The sequence below is a fragment of the Salmo salar genome, chromosome ssa09 (assembly GCF_905237065.1).
Source record: "Salmo salar chromosome ssa09, Ssal_v3.1, whole genome shotgun sequence".
NCBI classification, from domain to species: domain Eukaryota; kingdom Metazoa; phylum Chordata; class Actinopteri; order Salmoniformes; family Salmonidae; genus Salmo; species Salmo salar.
The window spans coordinates 15,943,486-15,965,260 of NC_059450.1; the positions used below are offsets into that span (position 1 = coordinate 15,943,486).

Here is a 21,775-nt window from a genome sequence, read left to right on the forward strand (position 1 = left end):
GTCCAGTCACACACACACCAGTTCCTCTGAGATGGAGTGATGTTTACAGTTGAGCATCTACTGACCACAGAACAGAAACACATTCTAACAACCGTCACAATAAACATCACAGAGAAGAGGTCTTCCGCTAGTCGGACGAGGGAACAAATCATACAGTTCCCTCTGTCTGTTGGACGTGGTTTTAAGAGAAAGCTGTTGATAATATACTCTTGTTGCATCTTTCCTGAAAATCACATTTTGGGAAAGGGCTCAGCCACACGCTGCCCCTGGTTAAAAAGGCACCTGACTGGATTAACTGGTGCCAGATCGGATTACAGTTACTGGGTCTGGTAGGGACATCTCCCCTCCCTCCCTGTTTCTAACAAACTCACAGGCTTGTGGGAAATCAACTCAGCACAATCAACGGGCTTGACCTTTTGATTGTATTCCGGGAGATAAAGATTTGGTTAACACTTTACTTGACACCCCGCGTCACAACAGGTTATGACACAGTCATAACCAGGTCATAATATGTCATAACAGCCGACATAACATGGTCATAACACTGTCATGACATATTTAGACCCGTTGTGACATATATTGCGTTATTTTATGGCTGGTTATGACACTTACACAAGAGTGTCATAACCCACCACACATGGCAACAACAAAAACATTACACCACAGCCTATTTGTCCACACTATGTTTATGCTATATCATTTCTTAAGTTTTTTATTGACCATATTAAATTATTTTTGTAATTGCGCACACATTGATGTCCGACATGCACTAAGTAAAGTGACACAGGATGGTCATAATGCTTTATGACAGTGTCATAAAGTGTATTTCCTATAAGTTAATTAAAATATGATGAAACAAACACGACTGTAAATAATTCATTACAACAACAAAGGACTTAAGAAGAATCCTAAAACGAGAGGAAACTTCTTGGCAGGGATAAAACATGAATAAATGTTGGTTTTAACCATCTTATATAGGTGTCATAACCAACCATGCAGTGTATGTCACAACAGGTGTAAATATATGGCTCATGACAGCGTTACAACCATATTATTTCAGGTTATGACAAGTTATGACTGTCATAACCCTGCCATGCATATCTCAAGTCAACATGTCACAGAACATTTCCAACGCACACCAGGGGTGCTGCCTTCTACCATAGAGTGGTATAGCGTGATGTCACACCCCAGGATGGTTCAGAGTTTACCTCTCATCACCCTCATTAGCCTGACTGGGATAGCACCCCCTCTAGAGGTAGAGGAGGAAACTGCACTCATGTTGCTGGCCTCGATCTCATCTCTCACTAGTGTGTGTGTGTGTGTGTGTGGCACTGTGTAAGATGACTATCTTCAACTAAGTGATAAGCCAGTGGCTACACAGTTTTCGTTAAGTTTTACTGCATGTCATCACCGGTCCTGCAGTGTGAAGTGTTGCCTGTGGTTTTGGTTCAGGATGTTGTAGTGACAAATGACTGTATTTCACTCTCTCCAGTACAGTGGGTTTCAACTAGCTGACGGCAAGATATTTTATAGTAGAAAAATTCCGCAACCACGCAAATGGTGGTCCGCAAGCGCTTTTGATGGTGATTCGGTGGTCATCGGAACAGAAAAGGTTGGGAAAGGCTTCTCTAGTACAAACTGTGAGAACTCAACACCCCAAATACTCGAAAGAGAAACCTTCTCAGTTCTCATACTCAGAATAAATAAAGCATAATTGCATGAAAACCCCATCTGTATAAATAGCATGGTGAGAAAATCCCTCATATTTAACTTGCTGCATGGAAATTCATCCTAATTTCACTATTGAGCAAAACTACACAGTGTTCAAAACATTAAGAACTCTTCCCATTTCATACACTGACCAGGTGAATCCAGGGGAAAGCTATGATCCCTTATTGATGTCACTTGTTAAATCCACTTCAATCTGTATTGATGAAGAGGAGACGGGTTAAATAAGGATTTTTAAGCCTTGAGACAATTGAGACATGGATTGTGTATGTGTCATTCAGAGGGTGAATGGGCAAGACAAAACATTTAAGTGCCTCTGAACAGGGTATGGTAGTAGGTGCCAGGTGAACTGGTTTGAGTGTGTCAAGAACTGCAACGCCACTGGGCTTTTCACGCTCAACAGTTTCCCGTCTGTATCAAGAACGGTCCACCACCCAAAGGACATCCAGCCAACTTGACACAACTGTGTGAAGCATTGGAGTCAACATGGGCCAGTATCCCTGTGGAACGCTTGACACCGTGTAGAGTCCCTGCCCTGATGAATTGAGGCTGTTCTGAGGGCAAAAGGGGGTACAACTCAATATTAGGACGGTGTTACTAATTTTTTGTCCAATCAGTGTAGAAAGACTATAGACTGAAGCATCACCAGCAAAAGCAAATACACAAAATTCAATTCAGTCTATAACAGAAACTTCTTTAAAGACGTGATACATATAGATATGTGGCCAAAAACATGACCATTTACTATGATACTCTTACCTTTGAAAGTATTGCCAACCAGAGAAGTGAAATGTGCAATTTAAAAAAAGACCAAAGCCTGCTCATCCAACTGTGACTGTCCCAGCTGGCTGCATAGGAGGTAGGCTTTACTCCAGAACACTGCCTCACCGTGTCAGTCCTGGAAACTAAGCCTTCAATACAGAGACCTTCACTAATACTCCTCCTTATTACAACACTACCTCTCTCCCCTGAAAATACATGTTCTAAACCTTCTACACCTTTTTGCCGCTCACTTCGGTCCGCTTGACTCTGAAGGGCCAATAGGGCTGATGGGTTTTGAGGAAGTATTTGACTCTCAAAACAGGAAGTCTGGTTCATTCACAGGGTGTAAGTGATAAAAAGATAATCTAAGCTCTCATCTCTACAGAGATGAACAGACGTAGGGAGGACTGTGTGTGTGTGGGTGAGCGAGTGAGAGAAATGTCAACCAAATCCTTTGTTAAATGGTTGATGATTTGTTTCTTTTTAAAATAATGTTTAAAATGTGTTTGTTTTAGTTGATTGTGTTTTGTGTATATTTATGTTTGTCTGTGCAATATGTGTCCTGCTGTATGTTACCCGTTTTATATTGTATTCGTTTTTTTGTTCTATGAAATTCTATATACAGTGGCAAGAAAAAGTATGTGAACCCTTTGGAATTACCTGGATTTCTGCATAAATTGGTCATAAAATGTGATCTGAGCTTCATCTTAGTCACAACAATAGACACAGTCTGCTTAAACTAATAACACACACATTATTGTATTTTTCTTGTCTATATTGAATACATCATTTATACATTGACAGTGTAGGTTGGAAAAAGTATGTGAACCCCTAGGCTAATGACTTCTCCAAAAGCTAATTGGAGTCAGGAGTCAGCTAACCTGGAGTCAGGAGTCAGCTAACCTGGAGTCCAATCAATGAGATGAGATTGGAGATGTTGGTTAGAGCTGCCTTGACCTCTTGCTTCACAAGAAGCATTGCCTGATATGAACCATGCCTCAAACAAAAGAGATCTCAGAAGACATAAGATTAAGAATTGTTGACTTGCATAAAGCTGGAAAGGTTACAAAAGTATCTCTAAAAGCCTTGATGTTCATCAGTCAAATGGAGCAAGTTCAGCACTGTTGCTACTCTCCCTAGGAGTGGCTGTCCTGCAAAGATGACTGCTAGAGCACAGTGCAGAATGCTCAATGAGGTTAAGAAGAATGCTGGAGTGTCAGCTAAAGACTTACAGAAATCTCTGGAACATGCTAACATCTCTGTTGACGAGTCTACGATACGTAAACACTAAACAAGAATGGTGTAAATGGGAGGACACCACGGGAGAAGCCACTGCTGTCCAAAAAAAACATTGCTGCACGTCTGAAGTTCGCAAAAGAGCACCTGGATTTTCACAGCGCTTCTGGTAAAATATTCTGTGGACAGATTAAACTAAAGTTGAGTTGTTTGGAAGGAACACACAACACTATGTGTGGAGAAAAAAAAGGCACAGCACACCAACATCAAAACCTCATCCCAACTGTAAAGTATGGTGGAGGGAGCATCATGGTTTGGGGCTGCTTTGCTGCCTCAGGGCCTGGACAGCTTGCTATCGTGGACAGAAAAATGAATTCCCAAGTTTATCAAGACATTTTGCAGGAGAATGTAAGGCCATCTGTCTGCCAATTGAAGCTCAACAGAAGTTGGGTGATGGAACAGGAAAACAACCCAAAACACAGAAGTAAATCAACAACAGAATGGCTTCAGAAGAAAATACGCCTTCTGGAGGGGTCCAGTCAGAGTCCTGACCTCAACCCGATTTAAAATGCTGTGGCATGACCTCGAGAGCGGTTCACACCAGACATCCTAAGAATATTGCTGAACTGAAACAGTTTTGTGAAGATGAATGGTCCAAAATTCCTCCTGACCGTTGTGCAGGTCTGATCCGCAACTACAGAAAACGTTTGGTTGAGTTTATTGCTGCCAAAAGAGGGTCAACCAGTTATACCCTACACTGTGAATGTTTATATGGTGTGTTCAATAAAGACATAAAAACGTATAATCGTTTGTGTGTTACTAGTTTAAGCAGGCTGTGTTTGTCTATTGTTGTGACCCAGATGAAGATCAGATAAAATGTTATGACTAATTTATGCAGAAATCCAGGTAACTCCAAAGGAGGGAGGACGGCTACTAATAACGTCTGGAATGGAGTCAACGGAGTGGTATCTACCACATGGAAACCACATCTGTGATGTGTTTGATACCATTCCATTGTCCTCCCCTCAGCAGCCTCCACTGGAGGGCTATGGTGAAAAAGAGACACTGGTCTCAATGGTGACTTCCTGCTAAAATAAAAGTAACAAAAATTAAATAAAACCATGGTATGGTAATTTCATACCAAAAACAAATGGCACTTTCCACAGAACCCGTCAGCATTTTTCTGATATTCTGGCATCATTTCAACTATGATATCACACTGGTGGAGAAAGGCGAGGCAGGGCAACAGCTTGCCGATAGACCGTTTCCAGAGAACGTGTTGGTGGCACCCACACATGCTGACAGTAGGCTCAGTACACCCACACAGTAGCTGGCAAGTAGAAGCAGTTCTGTGGAAGTATGACCCTGACTCTCTCTCACCAGCCACAGCCAGGAACACTTGCTGTATGTTTACTGCTCTCAATGAACAGTAGATGCAGTATACAATACTAAGCCAAGGTCCACATCAATGCATTATCAGTCTGTCTGTCTACTGTGATTGTTGGTGACTACTCAGCTTCACAGTAAACCAGCTGATGCTGAGGTCCATCACACAATTGATGCCAGTTCTTTGAGCCAGTGATTTTCCCAACATATTGTATGGTTATAGTAACTGTTAGACCTGTGAAGTAACGCATACCAGCCTTTTGGCAAAGACACAGTACTGGGTGTGTGCGTTAGTGAGTGGGTACGCACAGTTGAAGTCGGAAGTTTACATACACCTTAGCCAAATGCATTTCAACGTAGTTTTTCACAATTCCTGACATTTAATACGAGTAAGAAGCCCCTGTTTTAGGTCAGTCAGGATCACCACTTTATTTTAAGAATGTGAAATGTCAGAATAATAAAGATAATTATTTATTTCAGCTTTTACTTCTTTCATCACATTCCCAGTGGGTCAGAAGTTCACATACACTCAATTAGTATTTGGTAGCATTGCCTTTAAATTGTTTAACTTGGGTCAAATGTTTCTGGTAGCCATCCACAAGCTTCCCACAATAAGTTGGGTGAATTTTGACCCATTCCTCCTGACAGAGCTGGTGTAATTGAGTCAGGTTTGTAGGCCTCCTTGCTCGCACACGCATTTTCAGTTCTGCCCACAAATTTTCTATAGGATTCAGGTCAGAGCTTTGTGATGGCCACTCCAATACCTTGACTTGGTTGTCCGTAAGCCATTTTGTCACAACTTTGGAAGTATGCTTGGGGTCATTGTCCATTTGGAAGACCCATTTGCGACCAAGCTTTAACTTCCTGACTGTCGTCTTGAGATGTTGCTTCAATATATCTACATAATTTTCCTACCTCATGATGCTATCTATTTTGTGAAGTTTCTCCAAAAAGTACGATCTTTGTCCCTGTGTGCAGTTGCAAACCGTAGCCTGGCTTTTTTATTGTGGTTTTGGAGCAGTGGCTTCTTCCTTACTGAGCGGCCTTTCAGGTTATGTCGATATAGGACTCGTTTTACTGTGGATATAGATACTTTTGTACCTGTTTCCTCCAGAATCTTCACAAGGTCCTTTGCTGTTGTTCTGGGATTGATTTGCACTTTTTGCACCAAAGTACGTTCATCTCTAGGAGACAGAACGCGTCTCCTTCCTGAGCGGTATGACGGCTGCGTGGTCCCATGGTGTTTATACTTGCGTACTATTGTTTGTAGAGATGAACGTGGTAGCTTCAGGCGTTTGGAAATTGCTCCCAAGGATGAACCAGACTTGTGGAGGTTTACAATTGTTTTTCTGAGGTCTTGGCTTATTTCTTTAGATTTTTCCCATGATGTCAAGCAAAGAGGTACTGAGTTTTAAGGTAGGCCTTGAAATACATCCACAGGTACACCTCCAATTGACTCAAATGATGTCAATTAGCCTATCAGAAGCTTCTAAAGCCATGATATCATTTTCTGGAATTTTCCAAGCTGTCTAAAGTCACAGTCAACTTACTCTATGCAAACTTCTGACCCACTGGAATTGTGATACAGTGAATTAATTATAAGTTAAATAATATGTCTGTAAACAATTATTGGAAAAATTACTTGTGTCATGCAATAAGTAGATGTCCTAACCGATTTGCCAAAACTATAGTTTGTTAAAAAGAATTTTGTGGAGTGGTTGAAAAACGAGTTAAGGACTCCAACCTAAGTGTATGTAAACTTCCGACTTCAACTGTATGCATGCATGCATGCATGTATGCGTGTGTGTGTATGTATGTGTAGGCCTTCTCACCTGTGGTGGACTTGGCGCGGTGGTGTGTGTCCAGGAAGTCCTGCAGCAGCTGTGATTGGTTGGGAAGTGGGGTCGGGGTCGAGGGACCAGAGGTCAGGGGTGAGGAGGACGGGGCTTCCCGTCTGAGGGTCAGCTGGAGGGTCTGCTCCGAAAACAACATCTGGATCAGACCCAGGTCCAGAGTGGACACACCTCGACCGTTCAGAACCACAATCTCATCATCTGGTCTCAGCCCTGGGAGAGGAACAAACACAAAAACAAACACAGTAAGCAATAAGGTCACACTATAATTACACAGTATCATCGAGATATGTATGAATATTTCAATATGAATCATGTTTAAGTCAAAGTTAAGTGAACATACCTTCACTGAAGGCCAGTCCATCAGACAGCACCTCACTGACAAAGATGCGGCTGTTTCTCTGTCCGTCTATGTGCCCTGTCACAGCAAAGCCTGACAGAGACGAGAGAAGGAGCCAACGATGGTTCGTAGGGTGCAATAACCATAATAATTACATACAGCCAATTATTTATAGGATGTCTGTGGCAATGACACGCATACGGTTCCTGTCTGCTAGAGAACAAAACACTCACCAAAGTCCCCAGTGCAGACAGGTCTGGTCATGTGCAGGGTGAATACATTCAGCAGGAACACCTCAAGCTCGTCATACAACTGCACAGAAGAGGGACATCTCAGCTTAGAAACCACAACTCCACACGTCAACCAGTGATGTTAAACACGACTTCCAATTTCCAGGGAAGTATTACGCTGAATAGTGTGTTTTCTCACCAGGTCATGTAGTAGTTCGCTGGGTGCAGGGGTGCGGACCTCTACGTTCTGGGCCAAGCATCTGTGTAGTCTGAGACAGTGCAGGCTAGGGTCCAGCTGACTCAACTGTGACAGGAAAACACTGTCTGTCAAACGCACTGAACGCGGCAATACACAGCAAACACAACTAGTCTAGAACAGATACCTGGTCTAAACAAAAAAGGCATTTGGTTATGTCTGCGCTGTTTTATCATGTGACATGGGATGTCTTCACTACAGCTCCAAGGTGATTAAGATGAAGTGGCGTCAAGTATGACCTGTGGAATGAATAAAGTGTGTGTGGACATGTGTCTGTGCTGTGTGTAGGGCTGTGACAATACCAGTGTTGCGATATGGCAAAAATGAAAACACAGTCCTTTAAAAACCTGCTGTATAAATATTGTGTGCTATAGCTTGGAAAACAAATATGACTCTGGATTTTTGTTTTATTTCACCTTTATTTAACCAGGTAGGCTAGTTGAGAACAAGTTCTCATTTACAACTGCGACCTGGCCAAGATAAAGCAAAGCAGTTCGACACATACAACAATACAGAGTTACACATGGAGTAAACAAACATACTATCAATAATACAGTAGGAAAATCTATATAGCATGTGCAAATGAGGTAGGATAAGAGAGGTGAGACAATAAATAGGTCATGGTGGCAAAGTTATTACAATATAGCAATTAAACACTGGAATGGTAGATGTGCAGAAGATGAATGTGTAAGTTGAGATACTGGGGTGCAAAGGAGCAAGATAAATAAATAAATACAGTATGGGGATGAGGTAGGTAGATAGATGGGCTGTTTACAGATGGGCTATCTACAGGTGCAGTGATCTGTGAGCTGCTCTGACAGCTGGTGCTTGAAGCTAGTGAGGGAGATATGAGTCTCCAGCTTCAGAGATTTTTGCAGTTCGTTCCAGTCATTGGCAGCAGAGAACTGGAAGGAGAGGCAGCCAAAGGAAGAATTGGCTTTGGGGGTGACCAGTGAAATATACCGGCTGGAGCTCGTGCTATGGGTGGGTGCTGCTATAGTGACCAGTGAGCTGAGATAAGACAGGGCTTTACCTAGCAGTGACTTGTAGATGACGTGGAGCCAGTGGGTTTGGCGACGAGTATGAAGCGAGGGCCAGCCAACGAGAGCGTACAGATCGCAGTGGTTGGTAGTATATGGGGCTTTGGTGACAAAACAGATGGCACTGTGATAGACTGCATCCAATTTGTAGAGTATTGGAGGCTATTTTGTAAATGACATCGCCAAAGTCGAGGATCGGCAGAGATCGGTTGAAGAGCATGCATTTAGTTTTACTTGCATTTAAGAGCAGTTGGAGGCCACGGAAGGAGAGTTGTATGGCATTGAAGCTCATCTGGAGGTTTGTTAACACAGTGTCCAACGAAGGGCCAGAAGTATACAGAATGGTGTCGTCTGCGTAGAGGTGGATCAGACTCACCAGCAGCAAGAGCGACATCATTGATGTATACAGAGAAAAGAGTCGGCCCGAGAATTGAACCCTGTGGCACCCCCATAGAGACTGCCAGAGGTCCGGACAGCAGGCCCTCTGATTTGACATACTGAACTCTATCGGAGAAGTAGTTGGTGAACCAAGCGAGGCAATCATTTGAGAAACCAAGGCTGCTGAGTCTGCCAATAAGAATGTTGTCATTGACAGAGTCGAAAGCCTTAGCCAGGTCGATGAATACAGCTTCACAGTAATGTCTCTTATCGATGGCGGTTATGATATCGTTCGGATAACCTAATGTTTATTTCCAACAATAGGGCTGTTTTCCTAGAGAAGTTAAAAATCGGCTTTGTGTCTCCTTGCCATGATACTAACAAGTATCGCGATCCTGGTATCGTCCCGGCACAAGAAGTGTGGGTGTGAGAATTAACTAGCTAGCCATCTACTCTGTCACACACCTGAGAGACAGAGTGAGGGCAGGTGAGTGTGTGTCACCAGTGCCAACACACAGGTCAGAGAGTGCAGTGTGTGTGGGCCGGGAGACAGACGGACCATGAGACAGCCAGACAATGAGACACACAGACAATGAGACACACAGACAATGAGACACACAGATAATGAGACAACACAGTAAACATCTGGAACTGTCTACTGTACAAGCCAGAGCTCTACAATGGGCATCACAATAAATAAATACATGAGTGGGTCACAAAAGGCAGTAGAGCGTGGGTTGGTCAAATTACTCAGACTGGAGCTTTTAACATGATTACATTGGCAGAGTGTTGTTTAAAAAATAAATAAAAGCAGGATTAATGAAAGCAAGGCATAACCTCAAGTAAAAGCTTTTCTCTTAAGTGCCTCTGTTCAAATCAAAGCTATATCTGCCGTAATATTAACACTCACAGGGCTCAGTTTTGGGAACATGAACATCATAACAATCCCTTCTGTGACTCTCACCTTGCAGGCTAGGGAGACGACATCAGCCACTGTATGGTCTCGTCTCATAGGCACTTGGATGGCGTGGCTGTCGGGCATGTACACACAGGTCAGTGTTTCTCCACTGCTCTCCCACAGGCCACCCTCAGGGGGAGCCAGAGAGTAGTGGTTGGCCAAGCTGTCCAGTCTCTGAAAGTAGAGAGAGAGAGAGGGCGAGATGGCGGGAGAGAGAGAGGGTGGGAGAGAGAGAGATGGCGAGAGAGAGAGGGTGAGGGCGAGATGACGAGAGAGAGAGGGTGAGGGCGAGAGAGAGAGGGTGAGGGGGAGAGAGAGAGGGTAAGTGAGAGGGCGAGAGAGAGAGAGGGTAAGTGAGAGGGCGAGAGAGAGAGAGAGAGGGTGAGTGAGAGGGCGAGAGAGAGAGAGGGTAAGTGAGAGGGCGAGAGAGAGAGAGAGGTGAGAGGGCGAGAGAGAGAGAGGGTAAGTGAGAGGGCGAGAGAGAGAGAGGGTAAGTGAGAGGGCGAGAGAGAGAGAGGGTAAGTGAGAGGGCGAGAGAGAGAGAGGGTAAGTGAGAGGGCGAGAGAGAGAGAGGGTAAGTGAGAGGGCGAGAGAGAGAGAGGGTAAGTGAGAGGGCGAGAGAGAGAGAGGGTAAGTGAGAGGGCGAGAGAGAGAGAGGGTAAGTGAGAGGGCGAGAGAGAGAGAGGGTAAGTGAGAGGGCGAGAGAGAGGGGAGAGAGGGGAGTGAGAGGGCGAGAGAGAGGAGGGTAAGTGAGAGGGCGAGAGAGAGAGGGTAAGTGAGAGGGCGAGAGAGAGAGAGGGGTAAGTGAGAGGGCGAGAGAGAGAGAGGGTAAGTGAGAGGGCGAGAGAGAGAGGGTAAGTGAGAGGGGCGAGAGAGAGAGGGTAAGTGAGAGGGCGAGAGAGAGAGGGTAAGTGAGAGGGCGAGAGAGAGAGGGTAAGTGAGAGGGCGAGAGAGAGAGGGGTAAGTGAGAGGGCGAGAGAGAGAGGGTAAGTGAGAGGGCGAGAGAGAGAGGGTAAGTGAGAGGGCGAGAGAGAGAGGGTAAGTGAGAGGGCGAGAGAGAGAGGGTAAGTGAGAGGGCGAGAGAGAGAGGGTAAGTGAGAGGGCGAGAGAGAGAGGGTAAGTGAGAGGGCGAGAGAGAGAGGGTAAGTGAGAGGGCGAGAGAGAGAGGGTAAGTGAGAGGGCGAGAGAGAGAGGGTAAGTGAGAGGGCGAGAGAGAGGGCGAGAGAGAGAGGGTAAGTGAGAGGGCGAGAGAGAGAGGGTAAGTGAGAGGGCGAGAGAGAGAGGGTAAGTGAGAGGGCGAGAGAGAGAGGGTAAGTGAGAGGGCGAGAGAGAGAGGGGTAAGTGAGAGGGCGAGAGAGAGAGAGGGTAAGTGAGAGGGCGAGAGAGAGAGAGGGTAAGTGAGAGGGCGAGAGAGAGAGGGTAAGTGAGAGGGCGAGAGAGAGAGGGTAAGTGAGAGGGCGAGAGAGAGAGGGTAAGTGAGAGGGCGAGAGAGAGAGGGTAAGTGAGAGGGCGAGAGAGAGAGAGGGTAAGTGAGAGAGCGAGAGAGAGAGGGTAAGTGAGAGGGCGAGAGAGAGAGGGTAAGTGAGAGAGCGAGAGAGAGAGGGTGAGAGGGCGAGAGAGAGGGCGAGAGAGAGAGGGTAAGTGAGAGGGCGAGAGAGAGAGGGTAAGTGAGAGAGCGAGAGAGAGAGGGTAAGTGAGAGGGCGAGAGAGAGAGGGTAAGTGAGAGGGCGAGAGAGAGAGGGTAAGTGAGAGGGCGAGAGAGAGAGGGTAAGTGAGAGGGCGAGAGAGAGGGAGAGGGCGAGAGAGAGAGAGGGTAAGTGAGAGGGCGAGAGAGAGAGAGGGTAAGTGAGAGAGCGAGAGAGAGAGGGTAAGTGAGAGGGCGAGAGAGAGAGGGTAAGTGAGAGGGCGAGAGAGAGAGAGGGTAAGTGAGAGGGCGAGAGAGAGAGGGCGAGAGAGAGAGGGCGAGAGAGAGGGTAAGTGAGAGGGCGAGAGAGAGAGGGTAAGAGAGAGGGCGAGAGAGAAAAACAGAGGACAGATCAATAGGTTTCCATTAAACCGATGCAGAAACTGGCAGTGGCTCTAAGTTCAGTGCAGAGATGTCATGCAATTAGCCATTTAGACATCACAGGATGGAGTCGTTTCATATAATAGCCATCATAATGATGGTGTACACAAGAGGATTGATTACAGGGGGCTATTGGCAGAGTTTGCGAGGAACGTGTCTAGACGGGCGACATCTGCACAGATCTACAAAACGACTTAGCATCATCATGATAATAATAGCCCCATTTAGTTCTAAGTGCCATCCAGATGATTTCATGTTTAGTGATGGATTAATGGCTGCCTTTACAGGCTCTTTCCAGGAGACCATCTGAGGCCCTTAGGCCAATTATCCCCTATCCACATTAACAATGAGGTTGGGGTTAGCATTAATGCTGGGTTGTGTCCTGCCACTGGGCCTCAGAAGCTGCAGTATTTGGGTTTTGGTTGCGACTCCATGTCTCTGAAGGGAAAGAGATTGTGGGCGACGCCACAGTAACACCACAGACCACAGCTGCTATACAGGCTCCACATCGCGAAGAACCACTCAAACATGTTTCAAAAGTCACAACGAGATAGACATTTCCAGTTGCTATGGTAAGGTCTGGAGGAGAGAGGTGAAGTTCTACCACTTGGAGAGCCAACAGAGTGGCGTCTGTCTGTCTGTCTGTCTGTCTGTCTGTCTGTCTGTCTGTCTGTCTGTCTGTCTGTCTGTCTGTCTGTCTGTCTGTCTGTCTGTCTGTCTGTCTGTCTGTCTGTCTGTCTGTCTGTGTTGGTGTGTCACAGAGGAAAACCTTGGGAGACATTCTCCCCTAGAGACCTGACTGGGAGACTAAGGTCTCTCTGACTTGGTCGATGATGTTTGTCGGGCATAAACATATGCGTCAAACACACACACACACACACACACACACACCATATGTTTTACTATCCTTGTGGGGACCTAAAATTGATTTCCATTCAAAATCCTAGTTTCCCTAACCCTAAAATAGCCTTTGTCCCCAGGACAATTTTCCTTTTTTAACTATCCTTGTGGGGACATCACACACACACACACACACACACACACACACACACACACACACACACACACAAAGTGGCTTTCTGACCAAGGTGGCTGGAAAAAACGTGTACAAGAAAACAGTCATTGAATTTTCCAGCAACATGTCCATTTGGAAAGAATAACCTGAGAACACTGCCAGCATAAAGCCTACCAATGTTTTGGCCAAGCAACAGAGAGCTGGTTGTTCTACAACTTTCTGTCCACTCCTGTGGGTTAATGAGGCCATGTTTATACATTCAGAGAGAAAACCGGGCAAAGGTTGCATAACAACCACCCTGTCTGTCTGTCCGTCCATCTAACATGGTGTGACTGGAAACTAAAACGTTCAGTTGGCGGTTGGTGACCAGTCTGCCTCTTCACCTCAAGCCCGGTAGGTGCCGAGTGACTGCGCACTCATTCACGGCCCCAGGCAGGGTTGTAACGGCCTGGTCAACTTTCCACGGGCCAAGCCAAGCCTCGGCATGCGTCGGCCCTTAATGTGTGTGTGTTTGTTTGCAAACCCAAACTTCAGTATTTCCTCACTTGAGAGGGGAAATCATGTCTCGCAGCCAACCAGCATCCGGTCGGTACCTTCTAAAATGGAATCAAGAGTAATGGACACTTCATGTGAGAGCTAACCACCACTCCAAAACACGTTCAACTCTGTACAGTGCCTCCTAGCAACAGGCTAACATACACAAAGATTTGCCTGAGCTGTAGTATTTGTAACATTTTTTTTAAATGAGAGGAAACAGAACAGAATTAAATAATTCCATAGTCTATTTCCATTATCAAAGCACACTGCCTTCTAAGTACATTTAGTTCTTAAAATATCTTCCCCAAACAGTTTCTTCAAAAATAATAGTAAAATTCACAAGCCAACGTGAAAAAAGACCAGAGTTGACCACTCCACACAGGGAGAAGCTAACATCAGGGCATTCCCTTACCTCTGACCTCACATGTAAGGTGACGGTGCTCATGGGTAACAAAGCGTGGCAGAAAAGGAGGGATGGGGGCAGCAACAGCACGGGGGCGGAGGAAGGGGGTGAGAGGTCAACTACAGTACAACAGGTCAGAGAGCTGCTGGTTGAATAGAGGCGGGGACAGGTGGAACAGGGGCATGGTGGGGGAAATGGGGGTCAGGGGGATCTCACAGGACTGACATGGTCTGTCACAGTCTCTGGAGAGCCAAAGATTTGTACAGGAGCACCATGATGCCATTCATTCCTAAGGGATACAGGTGATGAGGGTTCGCTGGCAGCCACTGTCAGAGCCTTCCATATCCCTCATCAACAAGCTGAAGCTCCCCCGATTTGCAGCATTCCTTCCTAGCCTGTTTAAACCATGTCAACAGATCACCAGCCTGTTGAGAAGCCCATCTCATAAAAGAACATAGCCGCACATACACGCCCCCCACACGCCCCCCATCCACCCAGTGCATTATGGGAGTTGGAGATGATTGATTAATAGAACCATTGCTGAAACTAAGATCCAGAAAGACCCAAAACTGCTAGAGAACAAGTCAAAGCCATCAAACAGGAGAGCGTGCTGACTGGATAGAGAACAGAGAGACAGGATGAAACGCAAAATGGGGCTACAATCAATGAAGCTTGCTTGTCTCCTCTCTGACCTATAAGATCATAAATCTCTCAGAAATTAAAAATGGCCTCTGGGAAAGACGTGTGTCCTCATCCAACTCCAGGGTGGGAAAACATCGTGACACTTTCCCAACAACATTGAATGCTCGTCCTGAAGAAAGGCCATCTTTGTCCCTCCTTCAGCCACATCCTACTCTGTGGCTGGGTGGAGCAATTGATGTTCGAGGTGGCTATATGGTTTTAACATTGGCCACATTCACCCTGGTCCACTACTCTCTGACTCACTCTCAATGCAGAGCTTTGTGCCGGACAGATATACTGCTCTAGCTGTGTGCTCGTTGTGACCAGACCACCCGTTTGCATGTCAAACTATCTGTCCCATAGATCCCAACACGTTCAGGACAAGTTGTTTTCTATGGATGAACAGGAGAGCAGAAGAGCCACAGACAGAGGTACAGTGCTGTCTGTGTGAGAAAATTCTACTACCTGACAGAGTAATAATCATTTCAATGTGTGATCCAAGGGGGTTTACAGCCGCAGCTACATTATGTTAGCGCTCAGATTGTGAGAATTTGTGGTGTTCACTCCCCACTTTCACACTGACAGAGCTTCCTAACACTGTCGTCTCGCAATACTTTGGAATTATCACCTTCACGTTATAAAGAGGAGCCCCCAGATACACCACCAGAACAAGTCTGGAGGTTTTACCCCTGCTGCTTAAGGCGTCCGCATAATTCCCATCCGAAACAGTTCGGTGGGGATTCTTCAATGAAGTCTTTGTTGGCATTCAACGAGAGACGATTCGTTTTTTGTTTCGCGACTAAGATCTCTTTGGCAAAAACGACAAAATGAATGACAGATTTCTTGAGTTATCTTAGATTAATTCTGAGTATCTTGAGGAAGAGTATACTAGCGACGACGTCTCAAATAAATTAGCAAACATTATTATTGCCGCTTTTTTCTAGTTTTTCAAGCGAAGGTCTTTTAACTCTCCTGCTGTGTTCTAGTCGAATTGGACCGATTTACAAGTTCTCTCTGTGAAAAATGCAGTTCATTTAATCTGATTGTCATAAGGTTCTATGACTTTAACCACACAGGGCATCTGAACACACAAAATACATTTTGATGATTTTCATTACATTTTGGGTGTTTTATTTAACTTTTGTACACCTGTGGTGTTCCCGGTTAAAAATGACCAGTCATTAGAAATCAATGGGTGAGACTACAATTTGTGTATAAAATTTAGTTCAGGCACATGCCCATTCATCAGATGGACACACTTCCTCTCCCAGACCCCCACATGCATGTGTGTTTGAGCGCACACACACACACACCTCACTCCCCTTCTTGGCTTCCATGGCAACCCCCACGGGAACCTTTCCCAATATAATCTTTCCCCCACAGGAACCACACCTGTTGGCATTCTCAGAAACAATCGCAGCATTGTTTCAATAATATATAGAACTTTTCTCGCAGCTCTGGTACATAAAGCTTTTTTGAGGCCTTGCTCACAATTCATTCTGTGGCAGCACAATGACCAAACGATATTCTGTATGTGAGGCTCTTGATCATATCTTTGATCATGACACTGGTGAGGAGGAGAGAGTCCTTGTTAAACTTTGACACACAGTAGTCAGTGATAAATAGCACAATATGTTACAGTCAAAAGAATCAATACATTTTTACTCAATAACGAGTTGTATGATCTCAGGTCAATGAGGCCAACAGGCCATAAATAGCAAATTGAAAGTTTTTAACTTCTAATGTTCACAAGAACGTAAGTTGATAAAAAGACCTAACACAACATTAGGTGATAATATATGTATTATTATGGATTTATAATCAGCTATAAATGGGGCGGTCATTTTGGACCGGGAACACAGAATGAATTAACATGAAACCAACACAACAGGACGGTGAAGGGAGTACGCGAGCACACTCGTTCGGTTCGGCGCCAGCCCAACTCATGCATGCTGACACCTTTAGACAGTGAGGGGTAGAATGTCAGCGTGGGCTTCTATTGGACATGGTGTCTAAAGGTTACTAGTGGGTAAGACGTTGATGATGACCAATTGGTTGCGGAAGGTTAAACAACTCACTTTAGAGCTCTATGATCTTGTCTCTGTATAGTATCTCTTCCTGTGGTTTGTGTACCCCTTTAGATCCACTGGGGTGCAGGTTTCTCATCCTTTTGATGTACAGAAACAGCAGTCGAGTTAGACGACTGCAGATCATCCTGATCCGTGATCATCCTGATCACGCCCTACGCGTGGTACAGACCACAGCCCTAAATCTGCAGAGTCAGACGCGACATGCAGGCATGACCCCTAACCCCTGACCTGTGATAACACCTGGGAGATGTCGTCACACGGCTGGTCATCGTAATTCGTAACCATGAAGCTTGGTGAGACGCGTGATACTGCTGTTCCATGTTTCAGCCGTATGCATGTTTCAGCCGTATGCATGTTTCAGCATGTTTCAGCCGTATGCATGTTTCAGCATGTTTCAGCCGTATGCATGTTTCAGCCGTATGCATGTTTCAGCCGTATGCATGTTTCAGCCGTATGCATGTTTCAGCCGTATGCATGTTTCAGCCGTATGCATGTTTCAGCCGTATGCATGTTTCAGCCGTATGCATGTTTCAGCCATATGCATGTTTCAGTCATATGCGCTCACTGAGAAAATCGAGACGGTAGACGCTCACTCAATTAACTACAAGATTGTTTGACACTTGTTTGATATCTAATCCGAAGCAGACGTCCAAAAAAAGATATGGTATTTTGACATTTTGATATCCATATTTCTTAAAAAGGTGATACAATTTTATGAAACGGTCATATAAAAAATGGTAACATAGACTCACCTCAGAACTAGTGTGTGGGAGACAGTAGGCCTGTCCTCCTTCATCACTTTCAAAGATCTGCAACGAAGAGAAACACACATCGACTTGTAAAAATCCCCTTAGTCATCTATGAAACAGCAGTGACCCATAGCAGCAGACATATTACACAGACACACACATTATTACTATGTAGCTAATTAAAAAGTGAGCAGCGAGAGCCTGGTGCTTTGATATCATTTCCATGGAGGATGGAGCAGAGGCAGCCTGTGGGGCCCCAGAAGAAGGCAGTAATAAGCAGGGTGGAGACAGAAACAGGACCGAGGCTAATAAGACTTGTGTGTGGCAGGAGAAAGAGAGAGGGAAGAGATGAAAGGAGAGACCGCCCACCAGGGCAGAGAGGAGGGTGGGGGACACCTCTCCCTCTCAATATCTCTTACTCTAGCTCTCTAGCTCTTATTCCACACTGCCCTTTCCCACCTGGACAAAAGGAACACCTATGTGAGAATGCTGTTCATTGACTACAGCTCAGCGTTCAACACCATAGTGCCCTCAAAGCTCATCACTAAGCTAAGGATCCTGTGATTAAACACCTCCCTCTGCAACTGGATCCTGGACTTCCTGACGGGCCACCCTCAGGTGGTGAGGGTAGGCAAGACATCTGCCACGCGAACCCTCAAAACGGGGGCGACGCCTCTTCCCCCTCAGGAGGCTGAAAAGGCACGGGCCCTCAGATCCTTAAAAAGTTCTACGGCTGCACTATTGAGAGCATCTTGACTGGCTACATCAATGCATGGTATGGCAACTGCTTGGCATCCGACTGCAATGCGCCACAGAGGGTAGTGAGCGGCTCCCTGCCACCCAGGACCTCTATACCAGGCGGTGTCAGAGGAAGGCCCTAAAAATTGTCAAAGACTCCAGCCACCCAAGTCAGACTGTTCTCTTTGCTACTGCACGGTAAGCGGTACCGGATCGCCAAATCTGGGACCAAAAAGCTCCAGAACAGCTTCTACCCCCTTTTACACACTCACTGGACTCTACCCCCACACTGCACTGACACCCCAACAAACACACCATACTCTGTTTATTATCTATCCTGATTGCCAAGTCATTTTTACCCCTACCTACATGTACTATTACAACAACTATCTTGTACCCCTACACATTGACTCGGTGACCTTATATAGCCTTGCTATTGTTCTTTTATTGTGTCGCTTTTGCTTTCGTCTTACTTTTTAACTCTGCATGGTTGGGAAAGGGCTCGGAAGTAAGCATTTCACGTTAAAGTCTACACGTGTTGTATTCAGCACATGTAACAAATACAATTTGATTTGGCCAAAGCCACATTCAAAGCCTCTATATGTGAGTGCATCGATTAGAATACTGTAAATACCATAGTATATAGACAAACAAATTAGAATACTATTAGAATACTGTAAATACCATAGTATATAGACAAACAAATTAGAATACTATTAGAATACTGTAAATACCATAGTATATAGACAAACAAATTAGAATACTATTAGAATACTGTAAATACCATAGTATATAGACAAACAAATTAGAATACTATTAGAATACTGTAAATACCATAGTATATAGACAAACAAATTAGAATACTGTAAATACCATAGTATATAGACAAACAAATAGAATACTGTAAATACCATAGTATATAGACAAACAAATTAGAATACTGTAAATACCATAGTATATAGACAAACAAATTAGAATACTGTAAATACCATAGTATATAGACAAACTAAATAAGGATAGCAATTCAAATTATACAGGAACTTCTCATCTAAATCACATTGCACATCACGTTGCACACTTGATTAATGCAACGATTCACAAATGTGTGGCTATTTTAAAAGCCTTTAATTTCTTTCCTGGGACTAGTATGTGTCGTCAAAGTAGTGTAGCTAGCCCTCTAGGAAGGGTGACTCTGCAGGTTCAGAGGGACGACCGATAACTACTCTCCTGTACTTCAACCCAGCTACACCTAAACACTCCGCCTCGCTACAGATGAGACTCCGATGAGAAATGAACATCGCAGTAGTGGTGACACACACAGTACTCCACTGACCTCTGTCTACCTAACCCATGTCTACCTAACCCACTGACCTCTGTCTACCTAACCCACTGACCTCTGTCTACCTAACCCATGCTGTGTGCAGCGCGGAGCAGGCCCTGTTATAGTAGGTGGAAAAACCACGGGTTGACTGTTAGGGAATCTTAAACCTCCTCGGTCTTGTCTACTACAGCTACTGAACCCTGGCCAGCTAGCTTCTAGCGTAATGCTACACCCTCTTGTCTAGCAGAGAGAGGAGAGGAGAGGGCCTGTCCTGTGCTGAGGGAGAGGTTCTGATTTTGGAATGACCAACCAGGGTAAATTAGATTTTGGCTTAGTCAAGGGAGATGACTCAATGTGACGTGGGAGGTGACTAATGTTTAGAGTATAGAAGTAGAGAAAGAGAGAGGAGAGAGCCAAGGAAAGAGGAAAGGGGATATGAGAAAGAGAAAGTAAAGGAGTGAGAGAGTTTGGAATTAAAGATCAGCCTGCTGTCTAAAACCCCTCTGTAATAAACATGTGTGACGTCATGAGCAATAACGTCACAGAGGCTCAACTAGTCTCTAGGAAAGATGGGAAACTTATTCTCACACCACGCCAGCCCTGCACGCACCACCCCTGGAGTCATCCCTCTACAACCCCTTTGAAGCAATTAGCCACTCTTAATGGGAATCAACATCATAGAGGAGCAGAAAAGTATCTCAACTGGAGTGCTTACGCTTAGGAGGGAAACCTGTGAAAAAGCGTGGAGCTATTTAATATTTTGTGGACTTACACAAACCATCTGTTTGTCGCTGCAGGGCTCGGTACAGCAGGCTGCAATTTACCACATATGGCTTTTAATAATTCATGCTACATCACTGCTCCAACTCGCCATGCGCCACCCCAGCCTTCTGCGCTGTGAAACCAAACTGGGTCTCATTAGCTAACCTGCTAGAGCTCCCGAACACACCTTAAAACAACATATAACACCACACACACACACACATATACTGTTGCCCCCCGCAGAGGGGGAGGGGAGATTACTGGGGGGAGCAGGGAAGACCCTGCTGTTGGCATTAAGGACACACGGCCTCCTCTTATGAAGAGGACTAAGGAGAATCAGGGGCAGGAAGTTAGCAGTGTCCACCGTTTAGATGGTTGCTTCATGTTCCGTACAACCACAGATCCACCAGTCAGTCAGCTCCAGCGAGAGCTACGACACGGCGGGAGAAACACTTATGAATCGTCAAAAGTGAAGCCTCCCTCACAGACGCAACTCAAAGCCGAAGACTACATCAGAGGAAAGGTCGTAGTGGCGTCCTCAAAATATTCACCTACTTCAGTCTAGTAACCACAGCATTATCTCAAATCCATGGGTTTTCCTAATAGGCTTGATCATGGGAACCAGGTCTTTTCCTGGTCTTAAAATAGACCACCTACTGTACTGACTCTCCTGGGCAGTACCTTCAGGGTAGAGGGGGGTGGACTGAAAATATCAATAAATAATGAGCCTGTGTGGAAGTGTAATTACTAACCTGAGAGAATTTACTCCCCCTGCACCTATGGTTGGAATGCTCTGTTTACATAGAGTGGATTATGCACTAAATACTCAGAGAAAAATAGGAGTTTAATAAACCAAATCTCATTGGATGGAGGAAAAAGCACACCAGGGTCACATTTGAACTATCTCCAAGAATTGTGAGAAAGTCTTGATTTGATTTCCTTGCAGGAGTGTTATGGACTTACTGGGCCAGTGTGTGTGTGTTCAGTGTGCGTTCAGGTACTGTACTTGTTCTGTAGACGGCCTCTTGTCGCGGCCCTTCTTGGTGAAGTTGTCGAGGCCTTTGAGGGAGGAGAAGAGGCCTCTCTTGTTACGTGATCTCTGGCTCAGGGACACGGAGCGCCGCCTCAGTGTGGCCTCGTCCCTGGAACAGATCTGACGACATAACACGCCGTCAGCACTAGGATCAAACGCAGCAGCGAGACTTACAGCGATCAACCTGCTTCAACCTCAGTCTCCTACACCAATA

General features: G+C 45.2%; 1 protein-coding gene across 7 annotated transcripts in view; it reads right to left on the reverse strand.

Annotated features, from left to right (window-relative positions):
- LOC106610786 (rho guanine nucleotide exchange factor TIAM2-like) overlaps positions 1 to 21,775 on the reverse strand; it is a 125,240-nt gene that overhangs the window by 41,440 nt on the left and 62,025 nt on the right. For all 7 annotated transcript variants that reach the window (XM_045723425.1, XM_014210361.2, XM_045723426.1 and 4 more), the window contains 7 exons: positions 21,535 to 21,681; positions 17,711 to 17,767; positions 10,174 to 10,341; positions 7,735 to 7,839; positions 7,539 to 7,617; positions 7,309 to 7,398; positions 6,945 to 7,178 (listed from right to left, as the gene is read on the reverse strand). In XM_045723425.1, coding sequence (XP_045579381.1) covers positions 6,945 to 7,178; positions 7,309 to 7,398; positions 7,539 to 7,617; positions 7,735 to 7,839; positions 10,174 to 10,341; positions 17,711 to 17,767; positions 21,535 to 21,681 — 880 coding nt within the window. The remainder of the gene's footprint in view (positions 1 to 6,944; positions 7,179 to 7,308; positions 7,399 to 7,538; positions 7,618 to 7,734; positions 7,840 to 10,173; positions 10,342 to 17,710; positions 17,768 to 21,534; positions 21,682 to 21,775) is intronic.